The sequence below is a fragment of the Penaeus monodon genome, chromosome 1, assembly GCF_015228065.2.
Source record: "Penaeus monodon isolate SGIC_2016 chromosome 1, NSTDA_Pmon_1, whole genome shotgun sequence".
NCBI classification, from domain to species: domain Eukaryota; kingdom Metazoa; phylum Arthropoda; class Malacostraca; order Decapoda; family Penaeidae; genus Penaeus; species Penaeus monodon.
Window position 1 is genome coordinate 9,399,863 of NC_051386.1, and position 15,000 is coordinate 9,414,862.

At 35.4% G+C, this 15,000-nt stretch overlaps 1 protein-coding gene across 5 annotated transcripts in view; it reads right to left on the bottom strand.

Annotated features, from left to right (window-relative positions):
• The window catches only part of LOC119588941, a 40,751-nt gene that overhangs the window by 14,918 nt on the left and 10,833 nt on the right, over positions 1-15,000 (bottom strand). For all 5 annotated transcript variants that reach the window (XM_037937778.1, XM_037937633.1, XM_037937855.1 and 2 more), the window contains 2 exons: positions 7,757-8,041; positions 5,711-5,854 (listed from right to left, as the gene is read on the bottom strand). In XM_037937778.1, coding sequence (XP_037793706.1) covers positions 5,711-5,854; positions 7,757-8,041 — 429 coding nt within the window. The remainder of the gene's footprint in view (positions 1-5,710; positions 5,855-7,756; positions 8,042-15,000) is intronic.

The window sequence follows — 15,000 nt, forward strand, 5'->3', positions numbered from 1 at the left end:
TACTCTTGAACCTTTCCACCAGGATGATGTTAATGTCTGGTGGTCATATTCAGCACTCTTTTGTTTTTGCACATAGAGCTTTCATTAAAGGACCATGCATATACTGCATGAAATTGGCCACCCCTTTACAGTGAAGGAGGAGACTGCCATGTTCAAAAGTGCTCAATTTACCATGTGTATTATTCCTATTATATTTCCTGTGCTGCCTCCATTACATTTAATCCTGCTTCAAATTTCATTTATTAGTTGGAAGAGGAAAGTATAGGACTACCCTCAAGATAGCCTAACAGTTTCCATATATTCACAGTGATCCCTCATTAATATATTGCTGACAATATAATAATGTTACTCAAAATACAAAGGAATTTGCATGGGTCATCTCCTAGGTTTTGCTTTTGAAAAAAAGGAGAGCATAAATGATCATTCATATCCTACATTTGCCACAAAAATTAAACACCAAGTAAAACACTACATAGCTACTGACATACTTCCCATTCCTTTACAGTATGAAGACAAAACTGGCCTCTCTTACATACAGTCTTAACATACACACACAAAATCTAAGGAGGTTTATCACTAAACTTGCTGACAGCAATATAAAAGGCGTGGTAAAACTCCTTGCCTCTATGGAGTGATTTCCTGGTTGTGGTAGAGGTCATCAATGCATTAAAAGAGAAACATCCGCAAACCGCAGAAGACCTTAGTCTGCCTACGTCACCCAATGTCAATTTACTTGTTGGCATGGTTGGCTATTAGACCAATGCACTTAAAGAATTTAGTTAGTCACAACACAGGCGAGACTCTAAAAAGAGGATTATGGCCTAGATTTCACACATGCAAGCTCCTTTGGTACTTTTCTTTGTCTTCTTTCTAAGAAAGATTGTGTCATATAATCCATCACTGTTGGCAAAGCATTAAGATATCTCACAACCAAGATTGGAAGAGGCCTAAGACATGACTTGTCATGTTAAGTGATCTGTGAATCACTGGACATCGCTGGTTCCATACTCCCTGCCAAGATGAAATTCTTAATTTTCCCATATATATAAGGATGCCTACAGCTCATTCATTATTGGCTATTAACCCATTGGATCCATAATGGCAATCAAAATACCAAAAATCTGGGCTTCCATGAGCGGCTGCTCTGTCGGGTAACTGCTTGTAGGCTGGGCGGATGCAAACACGTGTGTGCGGTGGCAAGACTCTATGCCTTCTATTTGCAAAGTTATTTACTCTTTTTACACACAAGCCTTTTTACCTTTTTGGTCATTTTCCAATGTCCATATTTACCATTTGATTTGCATTATCCAGATAGTAATAGTTTTTTTCTTTCTTTCTTTTTTGCACAGACTCCATTCATCTCTCTAGGTAGTCTACAACTCAGTGCAAGAAAAATAATACTATATGACACTATGTTATTTGTGTCATTAAATTTTTTTTATATGTAATATTAAATTTTCTGTAAAACATGAGTCGCTGCTCACGGCGCCAGGAATATGAAATTGAGCATAGAAACAGCTTCCTTCCTCCAAATCACAAAATGAGTGAAATGAATCTTTCAATAGGTTTGTGCACTTGTGGCGAGTCTTCCATTATGCTGACCTTCAACAACAATGCTCAAGACGTCAGGTTTGCATCACCCGGCCTACAGCCAGATCTTCCCATGAGAGCATGTTCATTTCACCCACCTCTTGACCCAAATTTTTTCATGGTGTAATGGTCATGTTACCTGGATCCAAGGGGTTAAGATGCCTAGTCCTTGCCAAACACATTCTCCCAGACGATCCTACTCCAAAGTCAATGACTCCAACTTTTAACTTCCAAGGTCCCTTGGCACTGTCCACTGCACCGATCTCCACCTTGTGCATGGCCCCACACTATATCTGACCTCTCCTCTAACAAGAGTGATAAGGAGTAGGTGTTGAAAAGCGCTGATGAGGTCTGACTCGGACTTTGACATCTGCTGTTCAGAGGACACAGCAATGAGCTGCTGTCCAAGGCTGCCCAGGCATGTGAAAAGAATACTTAAGGGACCAAATCTTTTTGTCTGGCAACAGAAGGACAATGTCCCTGAGTATTTTGTTTCCTGGCCATCCTGGGGTGATGGTATAGTGGATGAATGATGGTCATCTGGTATGGCTGGGTGCAGAAGATGGTGAAGTCGGAGATCAACGGGGCAGGCCCCCCAGTCGGCTAAGGACTGGGCAGTCCTTGTGGTGCTGCTGCTGTTGTCTGCTCTGCTAGAGGATCGGGGAATGCTGATCTCGTTTCGGGCTCTGCGGCTTAAGTACACAAGCGCTGTGTAAGAGCGCAGGGAACGAGGGGAGCCCGCTGTCCAATGAGCGCGGACATGGCTGTGGACCTGATGTGACCCAACCTGGGAAACTGGCTGAACTTCAGGTTGTGGGGTCGTGCTGCTACAGGTACTCCCCCTCCAGAGAGTGAGCAAAGCGAGCGAGCGAAATACCATAACGTATCACTCTGTTGGTCACCAGTATCTACTATTTGGGTTGCTGGTGTCTTATCTCTTTGGGGAGTGTTTGATGTGGGTGTGAGTGCCCACAGTATGGCTGGGTGTTGAAGGTGAGATCGGAGATCAACGGGGGAGCCGGCAGGCTTCCCAGTCAACTAAGGACTGGGCAGTCCTTGTGGTGCTGCTGCTGTTGGAGGATCGGGGAATGCTGATCTCGTTTCGGGCTCGGCGGCTTAAGTACACGAGCGCTGTGTGTGCGCATAGGGAACGAGGGGAGCCTGCTGTCCAATGAGCGCAGACATGGCTGTGGGCCTGATGTGACCCAACCTGGGAAACTGCGCTGAACTTCAGGTTGCAGGGTCGTGCTGCTACAATGGCCTTGACTATATTGTTGAAGAGACCAACTAGTGAATTTCATAGTTCTTGCTTTTGTGTTCTCCCATACTCAAGAAATTTCTCTTTAATGATCAGTCAGAACATATTACTTACATCCCCCCCCCCTCCCCCAACTGCCGCCTCAACTTACGTGAGGAAGTGGACACTCACGTCTAGGCAGGAGGTCCTTGCATATCTTGGACTTCACATTCTGATAGGAATACAGCTACATTCCTGCTACTGCAATAACTGGTCAAACCAATTACGTGCTGTGATCTCATTGATGAGGTAAAGCTGAAGTATTGGTTTGACCACCTGATAACTGAGCTCTTACTTTGCCCATGTGGAGGTACGAGCTCCATTCCCAGTTGGGTTGGAGGTTGCCAGTATCAGCCTGGTGGCTCAGTACACCTCTTGCTCCAAGGTGTACACCAGGCAAGACTGTAGTAACATGCCCTCATCCACACAAGTGGTGTTGCATTTGATGGAGTCTAACAACTTCCTAGGAAATTAAAGTTTATTGGCCATGTAATGAGAAGTAAAAGTATTGAGAAAAACTTGCTGACAGGGATGGTGATAGGAAACAGAGGAAGAGGCAAACCGAAGACAAGACTGAGCGACAATATCAAAGATATTTGCGGGCTGTCGATGGTATAAGTGGAAAGAAAAGCGTAAGATCGAGTTTCGTGGCGAAGGATGGTGGAGAGGTCCACGGCTGCTCAAACATGAGCATACCGTTATTGATAGAACAACTTCCTTGAGAAAAGATACTAGTTGTCTGTGAGGCAACTATTAGGCAAAGCCTGGCTGAACAGGAAGTTCATGCCCAGGAACCTATTAATTCTCTGTAGTGGATGTGAATAAGGTAAACCATGTACTAAATTACACTGATATCATTCTGAAAGTATACATACAGGCAGTGCATTATACAGAAAAAAATCTAGTGTATTTGCCTGGCCCACTGATTTAATGTTTGCTTTGTAATAACTTATAGCACAATTTTTGTGTACTGTAATTGCTTATTCATAATTCCCTCTTCAGTTTTTTAGTTATAATTTTCTGTTCTGCATTAGGTACTTGGTTTGATCACATTACTTAAGGCTAAGCTAATATGCTTCTACATAATAATATTACACCATATTATACCAAAAACAACTTAGCATAATGTAATTATACATACTCAAATCCTATTACTTTTGCTCCTACATCCCAATTATTACTGAAAAGATTGCATATATGGATAATACTAAGAATGCTCATTAGGTATATGGCAGGAAAGGTTGAAAACCCACGCAACACACATTTGTATTTATAGATTTTGACTTAGTTTTAATGTAAGTGTGTGCATGTGTGTGTGAGGATACTAGTTGTTTGAGGGCAACTATCAGGCAAAGTCTGACTGAACAGGAAGTTCATGTCCAAGGACCTCATTGTAAGGAGGATGGGCAATGCGGACTACCGCAGCACCAAGACAGGGCTACTGGTCTTGCAGCGGAAGGACCACAACACTGTGGCCCTGTTGTTGACTGTCTATACCAGTAAATGGGTAAAAGCCATTATTTTAACTGATCACAACATTGCATGATGGGTGTCAATGTTGGTGATCATATGACTTATCAACACATACATAGTGCATTGGGAGCTCTACAGTATGATGATGCAGCTTGACTTCTAGCTCAAACTTATAACTGAGACTGACACAGCAGCATAGCAGGTAAGTATGAGTGTCTGCCACTGTCACCTTCCTGCCAGCATCAGCAACATTCTCCATCTGAGGGCCACATATTTTCCCTCACTACAATAACACCAGCAAAAGTTTATCTATATATCCTGGTCTCTGTCTAGGTGAATGCCCCAATACCTTCCATAAAAAGAAGGTCAACAGATACATTCATGGCTTCCATACATATTGGCAAGCAGTTTGACCAGCCATTTCATAGTTTGATTTAAATATATTTCGACAATATTTATAGTAGATGACTTCATGATGTACAGTACTTTTATACTCAAGGGCAGGGGTTTTCAATCTGGGATTGGGGTACACCAAGGGTGCACATCAAGGGGTATGCCATCCCATAGTTGTCTCATTGTGTCCAGCAATCTGAACCAATCACATGTACAAGCATCATAACATACTGCTTGGTCTGTGGGGTATGGTTGTATGCATGGCAACGTGCCAGTGTGTATGGAGCGGGACGATCCGCTTAATGTAATGAACTCCTGTGCTCAGTGGTAGACTATGTTATATTACACATGGCAGTGCTCTCAGCAAATTTTGTAGCACTAGTGTAAAAATGCTAATCTGATCATTCATTATATGTTATGTCTGAACTAATTGTCTCTAACAATTGATTCTCTATAGTGGATGTGAATATGGCAATGTACCAAATTACACTGATATTATTCTGAAAGTATACATACAGGCAATACATTATACAGAAAAATAATCGATTGTATATGCCTGGCCTACTGAATTAGTGTTTGCTTTGTAATAACTTAAGCATAATTTGTGTGTACTGTGATTGCTTATTCATAATTCCCTTCAGTTTTTAGTTAAAGTTTTCTGTTCTGCTTTAGGTACTTGGTTTGATTGCAGTACTTAAGGCTAAGCTAATATCTTCTACATAATATTGCTCCATATTATAACAAAACAACTAAGCATAGCATAATTATACATATCCAAATCCTATTACTTTTGCCCCTACATACCAATTGTTACTGAAAAGACTGCATACAAGGTTGAAAACCCATGCTATTATACATTTTGACTTAGTTTTAATGTAAGTGTGTGTGCGCGTGTGTGTAATAAAACCACCAAGTCAGAACAAGCCAAAACCTAAAAATTATTCCAATCATACTAACCAAAACGTTGATGATTGCCGTGGCACCACAGGCAGAGGTAGCAATCTGTGTGACCTGCCGTGCTGATGCTTGCAGCTCCGTCCAGATCATGACCTTCTTCACTCTAGGGCAGCTCTCCTCACCTCCTCCCTCACCTTCACTTGCCTGCAAAGAAAGGATTGTTATTGAAAAGAGGATATAAAAGAGAACATAGGGATCAAGTGGGATGTGAAGAACTGTAAAGCAGTACAAGCATATCTTCTATAAGAAAGGAGCTAAAAGTAAAATTTTTAAATGTCCAAAAACCCTTCTAGTATCAAACAGAATTCCAGACCATTTAGAGGTTGCTAAATGAGGGAAGTGTGTCTTTGTTCAGTACTGTAGGTTTCCCATATAATAAAACCAAAGTCAATATTTCTAGCAAAGCATGTAGATTATCTTGTATTCTTTTAACAATTCTAGCCTCTTAACAGCCTACTCACTACAAATGTGGCCTGCCACCTTTTAATCATACAGTCCTATTTAACAAAATCACAGATTTATTGCAAAAAAGTCTTCTAAAATTTAATTGTTTATCATATATATGTAGTGTCAACTAACAGTATGGCAAATTTTCTCAGGCCACCCCTATTACATAAAAATGTTTTATAAAGTCACCTAATGGTTTCATATTGTCTTTCCATTATTTCAAAATATAAATACACATTTTACTGTTTTATATGATAAATATTGCCTCACCTAGATCTTCTTTAAAAATTCTTTAAAATTACATTTATAATTTTCTTCTGCCTTCATACTTATTATGCAGTATTACTTAAACATATGATAATGTTTTTTTGTGTGTTAGTGGTTTAGTATTCATCATTTTCTGTAACCAAGTCGTCTGTAGACAGAGCACTAAAGTGGAAAAGGGTGAATTTAACTGCAGCACAAAAGCTTGAATTGATCAGGAAGTTTGAAAGTGGTACATCTGTCGAGTGGGTGTGTAAGGAAAAGGCAGTAAAAATAAATAAATAAAGAGTGAACAAAGAAAAAAAAAGAAAAAATCAGATATACAGGTATATTACACTCTCATAACTGGATGTTTTACTTAATAAAAAGTACAAAAGTGTATCACTGCTCTTTCTTTCATGATGTAATTTTGCCGTTTCAGTACCTACCAACAATCAGCAATAATGGATCATTACTTTTGTCCTTAAAATCAAGTGTGTACATTTTCTGGCATGTGAAACAAGCTCATGAAATATCAAAGACAAAAAATTATGCCTACAGGTAACTGGGAGGGACAGACAGGCAGAAGGAATATCAGTTTCTAACAGTTAGAAATAAAATTTACAATAGAAAATAGGACTAACAACACTAGTTCTCAAGCTACAGTCTTCCAACCCTAATCCCTTCTCTTTTATTTTATTGAAAAAGAAAAGAAAAGAAAAGGAAAAAAAAAAAAATAATAATAATAATAATAAAAAAAATAATAATAATAATCAGCTTCCCCTAAAACATAGATACGGGGGGAAAACTTAACCTTGAACCTTCAACATTCATCTTGTGTGGAAAACCTCAAACAGCCACTGTGTTCTTATCATATCTCAGTTCCACAGGGTTTATAATTTAAGATCATCTAGATAAAATACTTTCTCATATGTTAATATTCTCAACACTGTTAGCACAACCAGAATTAATATTTCTAATGATATCATTTATGAAATTCTGAAGAAAATAAAGCTTGAAAGAAAGAAAGAAAGGGGAAAAAAAAGCAGAAAATAAAGAAAATTAAAACTATTACTGGTATATAAGAACAAGTTGTAAATTGCAACTGTCAATGCTATTTGGTAATACATTTTGAAAAGAAATGAAGAGTGTATCCATTTAGTTATATCTTGGCTTTATTGAATAACATATATACTAGAAAAACCATGAATACTTTATCTACCTTCCAGAGTGAAAAACAAAAAGAACAACCAACCACAAATGGTAAAAAAGTAGCCAAGAACACTAAAGATAATTTCAAAATGGAACATCTTTCTCATCCGCAAGATGAAGGCACACAGGACAAAACCAACTCACCGTGTTGGGATCCTGCGAGGGGTTCCTGTTCTTGGGCTGCAGAGACTTAACAGGAAGCGGGCAGGGCGACCCACCAGTGCCCACGGAACAAGTGGAGACTCCTCCAGGACCTACCAGCATCGAGCTACCAATGGAAGGTGATGGAGAGGTGCCAACTGTGTGACTTCCACCTGTTGGGGATGCCGCTTGGCCTCCCTGAGCGGGGCTTGAGCGTAAGATTGAGGAGCCTATACTGGCCTCAGCGTGGACACTGGACACCGAACCATCACAGCCTAGCTTGATACTCTGAAAGTTTTTCATATTTCAATTTTTCCATTACTTTTTAAAATTTACAAGCATGAAAAAAACAACAACTAAAAAACACTAAAGACAAAAAGATCATAATTGTGCCTGCCTGTGTGTGCCTGTATATGTATTTGTATGTGTGCATTTGTGTGTGTATTTGTATGTGTCTGTTTGTACATGTGCATCTGCGTGTGTGCATATCTTTGGGTACGTATATGCAAGTGTAATAATAACCATGATAAATATGATAATAATAATAATAATAATAATAATAATAATAATAATAATAATAATAATAATAACAACAATGATAATCATGATAACTTGTTGTAGCAGTCAGAAGTAGGTAGAAAGTGGTCAATAATTTGTAGGCAATATGTAATAGACTAAGTGGTATGTAGTATGTAATAAGTAATAAATAAGGAGTAAATAGTAAAGAGTAAAAGTATAAAGTAATAGTATTGATAATAATAATATGACAATAATAGTAACAATAATAAATACAATAACCAATACGATTATTATTAATATTACTAGTAGTACAGCTAGAGTAATAGTCATAGTGGTAGCACTAATAGTGGTAGCAGTAGTAGTAGAAATAGTAACAGAGGTAGTAGTAGTAGTAGTAGAAGTACTAGTACTACTAGTAGTAATCATCATAATAATATGAATTATCATCATTTGTAGTGATAATAGTACTAGTAATAGTAGTAGCAATACTAATAGTAATAGTAGTAATAGCAATAACTACACTAACTGTAACAACAATAATTGTAATAAAAATAATGATTATAAAAACAAAAATTATATTTATAATTACAATAACAATGATAATAATTGAAAAAAAAAAAAAAAAAAATCACTAATAATAAAAATAACAATAACAACAATAATAAAAATTAGTAAAAATGATAGTACCCCCCCCCCCCACAGTTACAAGAATAATAGTAGTAGCAATATCGGCAATAATATTTGTAGTAGTAATAGTAATAATAGTAGTAGTATAGTAGTAGTAGTGGAAATCTGATTTTTTTAAAACTACATGACGATTGGAAAGTATTCAGTGATAAATTGATAAACTGGAAATAACAGAACAGAGAAGAGAAAGACAATGATGGAACTCAAGAAAATTATAAAGACATTGATATCAATAATAGATAATAAACATTAATAACAATGATGGTAGTAACAACAACAACAACAATAATAATAATTATAGCAAAAATAACAATAATTCATAGATAACTGTAAATATGATACTACTAATAATAAAAAAAACTATAATATTAAATAAAAATAGTATAACTGCTCCTAGAACTAATCATTACCACTATTAATAATACTAAAATACTGATAATTACAACAATACTAATCATAAAATAATAATAATCATAAAATAATAACAACAAAAACAATAATAATAAAACTTGCTAATAGCTGGAGAGAGAGAGAGAGAAAAAAAAGAGAATTACAACAAAAACGCAAACCATGGGTGAAGAAAATTTTGACGCAAAAATTATGCCTTTTCCCCCTTTTCTTATATACTGTAATAATACAAAGAGTGTCCATTGATTAGGGGTCCAAACAAGCTGGAGGGAGGGGAGGAAAAATGAGATTCTATACAGATCCTTAAGTACACTCTGCCTCATGTTATTCGCAAACTTAACCCTTTCCTGACGGGTGGTATGTACGTATATGCCATGGTGTATGTATGGCCATGCCATGATTTTTTTTTTGTTACAATTATGGCAAAATGTTATTTTTCTGCCACTGAAATTGTGATTAAGTAGTTTTTATATTTTTTTTCCTTTTAGCAAAAAAAACTAATCATCAACAACAAAAATATCCTTCAGTCTTGAATTTATCACGAAATATGGCAAATAGAGACTTTAGAAAATAATAATGACTGAAAATACAACATAGGCTCTTAGTATTACACAGAAACGGCAAGGGATGCTGGTATTGGGCATGAGCGGTCGCGCATGCTAGAGTGACGATATAAGCCCCCGGCAGCAGGGCCCAGGCCACTATGAATACTACCCGTTGGGAAAGGGTTAAAGTCTGGTTGTACCATATGTAAAACAATAAATCTTTCTTCAAAAATTACTTTATTACCTTTGATTGAATATTTGTGTAAAAAGATATTTCCATCTTTCCTCTTTCCTCTTCCTGAATAAACAAAAGAAAATGTTCTCAAAGTTAATTTCTTAGTATTTCATTTAATTTACATATTTTTCTCATTTGTATACTTATTTTAGTTTTTAGTTTATTACCTCTACACACAGATGGCTCCACAAGTCCCAAGTCACCACTGAGCCAATTACTAGTACTATCTATCTATCTATACTATCTATCTGTTTACCCTTTTCCTTGATTTTGGGAAACATTTTCTTTTATCTTAAATTGCTGTTAGTAATGCAAGGAAAGGTGAAATCTAGCGAGGTCTCAAGGTCTACCAAGTGGCTAAGCACATGCAATGCCATCTATTTGCAGAGACCTTTCAGAAAAATACTACTACAGGGAACACTATCTTTTCCTCGGTAAAATGGGGTTTAAATGTATTTGTTTTCATCACCATTTTCATCAGATTTACAATAGGATTTTGAGGGAGTTAAATAAAACCTTTTGGTCACACAAAAAACAATTGTCATATCTATATGTAACAAACTACTAGGATTTTGAGATTTGAGTAAAATACTGGAATGCAAGAGAAAACAAATAAATAATAATGAAAACTTGTAAATGAGCCTTTCCCACTTTAAATCTGATTGAATAATTTAAGGCAAAAATAAAATGTGTATATATATACAGTCGTTGCAGAAAGAAAATTATTTTAAAATCAATTTATATACCTTTTAAAAAGTAAGTGCAGGGAGGGGATATGCATTACTGTCAGAAACTTTTACCTATCTCTATCTATTTCCTTTTTTTCTGCAGGAAAGCAAAAACAATATTTAAGTAAAAGAAAGACGGTAAAAAAGTGACAACATATTATTAGGGATGCAGTCACACTAATGTGCTCCTTTCCCATATTTTCTTCTGGTTATTTCATACAAAAGGTGGGTATTGGGGATGTAAATTATTTCACCTGATTATCCTTTACCTTCATTAATTGTTGTTATTTCATTATCATCATGATTTCAATAACAACAATATTGGCAAATCAGCCATGGTAACTAGGGGATATTGACTCTTTGGTGGCTGAGTACTTGAGAAGCCATCAATGTGCAACAAAATTAACCCCAAAAAATAGAATGGAAAACTACAGCACATAAACCTGCTGCCAACAGGTTAATAAAAATAAAAATAATAGAAACAACAACAACAACAACAATACTAATACTAATACTAATAATTATTATAATAATAAATCAAATGATAATAATAATAATAATAATAACAATAATAATAATAATAATAATAATAATAATAATAAAACTCATAACAATAATACTAAAATTATAATAATAATGCTTCAAAACAACTTTATACAAAATTAACAACTGAAACAATGAAATTGCTATTTGATAATATCAGTTAAACAGAGCTAAATTATTGCCTCTGAAAAAGAAGTAAAATGTAAATTCTTATTCTGTGTATAGCAAAGATATCATTTATCATTTGCATGGTCTAATAATTATCCATTAATAACATAATATTACCAGTTTGATTAGTAACAGAAGTAATAATACTAATAATAAAAATAAGAACAACAAAAACATTAGCAGAAAACAATAACAGTAATAACCAGAATAATCATTAATTATAATTTCATAATAATAGTAGTAATAGTAATAATAGTAATAGTAATAGTAATAATAATAATAATAATAATAATAATAATAATAATAATAATAATAATAATAATAATTGACTTTTAAAAAGTCTCTTCTTTATTATTTTATTGTCTTTTTTGCTATTATTATCTTAATAACATTATAATAATTATAATAATAATAAAATTAATAACAGTATTGATATTAATAGTATTAGTATGAAAAACACTTTTTCCCACAGGTCAGGTCAGTCACAAGAGCCTACTAATTGACTCCTTTGTTTTCAAGCACATGTAGAGCCATTATATGCAACAAAATTCACAAAAAAAAAACTAATGGGGGCAATACAGTAACAGAGACAATTTGGTTTATATCATCATAAAGACCATCATAATAATAAAAAAGTAGTAATAAATAAATAATAATAATAATAACAACTACAACAATACTAATGACAATAATAATAATAATAACAACAACAACAACAACAATAATGATAATAATAATAATAATAATAATAATAATAATAATAATAATATTAAAATTAGTAGTAGTAGTAGTAATGAAAGAATAAAAAAAAAAAAAAAAAAAAAAAAAAATATATAATATATATATATATATATATATATATATATAAATAGATAGATAGATAGATAGATAGATAGATAGATAGATAGATAGATATAAAGTGGGGGTAATAGTCAGTGGCTGGAATATATGAAAAATGGGGTCAGTGGAATGTACACAAGGCATCTGCTTGCTCAATGCCATGGATCCCAACATGGCTGGGTATCCAGCAGTAGAACAACTGGTCCTGGAGCTTAATGACAAGGGGTTTGATTGAGTATATAGACTGTATGAGACATTGAGTTGAGTGAGTTGGTAAAGACAGTGAAGAATTAAGGAAAGGATGGAAGACATGCAAAGTAAACCAAAGGGGATGGCATATAGTTGTGGCATGAATGTAAGCCATAATGGAGTTCAGAAGAAAGGGGTTTTATAAAATTGGTAGAGAACTGGGAGAAGGAATGTGTTTTTGGTTAACTTATGGAAGAGAAGTGAGGAGAAAGGTGAAAGCCAATACTGATCTGGCTAAAACTGGCAGCAAGTTCAATAGCTATGTGGAGAGGATCAGAGATGAGGGTATTTCAGATTTGGAGTATGGGGGCAGGATGATGGGGAAGTTTGTCAGGCAGTTTATGGATCAAATGCCAGACTGCCAAAACAGGTACAGAGGATGTAATGGAGGAAACATAATTTTGCTGGCTGTTTGTGAATTATGGATTGTATAATAAAGATGAGCTGGTGCCCATTTAAATGAGATTAGGGTTGGTAATTGACTTGGGGTGTTTTGCTTGTAGCAATAACTATTCCAAGCTGCATGTTTCAATTGAAACACTTTAGTGCACTTGAAGTTCCCCCTTGGAACATATTTGGAAGTGTAAGGTTAGGAGGTTCGGAGAATGGCTGTAAAGGTGACACTCAGGATTGTGAAAGTGAAAGATAAAAGTATATCTGAAGTGGAAGAGCAGGATGATGGAGGAGGAGCAAGAGTAGAGAGAGAGAGAGGTAAAAGTATGCCAGTCAGCTCTGTCAGAGCACTGGTATGGAGGGTTGGGGAGTGGGACAGAGGAAGAGAAAGGAGAGCCAATACAAGTCTAAATGGAGGGAAGGGGGGAAAGAGAAAGATCATGGCATGAAAAACATTAGGTGTGAATATCAAAGGAAGAAAATTTTACACTTGTGTCTAGAGACATTATTGGAATAAAAGGGTATTGTCAGAGTAAGGGGCTGTAGGGAATCACAAAAAATCAACTGCACTTGGCTGGGCTAAAAGTACTCAAAAGGCTTGTAGAGATGGGAATAGTTGAGAGGCGAGAGCGGAAGGAAGATTGATGTGGAGTAGTACTGTGGGCAGGAGGACAATAAGGATGAAGAGTAGTAATAGGGGAGGATAAGGCAGAAAATGAAAATTATGTGGAGGAAAAGATAGAGTGGGGGTGTTGGGAGAGAGAAATGTCTTCTGAAGGCCAGGTTATGACCTGGGTGGATGAATCTAGAGGAGTCAAGTTGACAGTAAATGTCGAAGAGGTGGGGTCTAGTAACAGAGCTCATGGGGGACATAAAAGGAGACTTTGGGGTCAGGAAACCAGAGAGCTTAAATTCAGGGAGGTTCGTTGATAAAGGGGCAGGCCTCAGTACACCTACAAAATCCAGCTGGGCCCCATGAGAGACAAGGGCTAGATAATTAACCAAGGGAATACTGTGTCCAAGGCTCCATGAGGCCATTCATGACTGGCACTAGGTCAACCTTTCATCCTTTCAACACAGTTCTTACAACTTAGGAAGTGGACAGAAGGGTTTGGAGAAGCAAAGGAAAAAGAAAGAGGGACAAGAATTTGCCAAATTAGTTGACCTGAGGGCTGAGGCCCAAGGTAGGGGGTGTTCCCCCACATTGTGCCTCAGTTTTCATCTGCTATACTCCCCCCAACAACAACTGGCATGGGATTGGGGGAAATAACAATTATAATAATGATAAAGGTTATTATAATAATAACAATAATTATATCAATTAAATAATAATGATGATGATGATAATAATAATAATAATAAAAAATATATAATAATAATAAAAAATAATAATAATGATAATATTCATAATGATAATAATGATGATAATAATAATGATAATAATAATAATAATAATAATAATATCAATAATAATGGTAAATATAATAATAATAATAATATCAATAATAATGGTAAATATAATAATAATAATAATAACATCCAGAACAGTAGAAGTAAAATATAAATCTATAATCACTCAAAAAATGCTATTAATATCAGCAATGTACCAATAACTATTCCAATATACAGTACATAAAATTTTTCCAATATATAATTTCATCATAATTCTTTCTCAGAATATCATCTTTATTCCCACAAGAAATGTAATGGCTTCATAGTGACATATGTAAAATAATGATATACACATTAATTTGGCTAATAAGCATAAAAAGATGTGTATCATGAAATTTTACAATAATGTGCAAAAGGATCAGAAAACAATGGTATCACTGTTTAAGTCAGGATCATATCAATATATAAAATGCATAAATTACCCGGAATCGAATTAAATGAAACCAAGAACACTGTTAAATATAAAGGGAATCAGTTTTA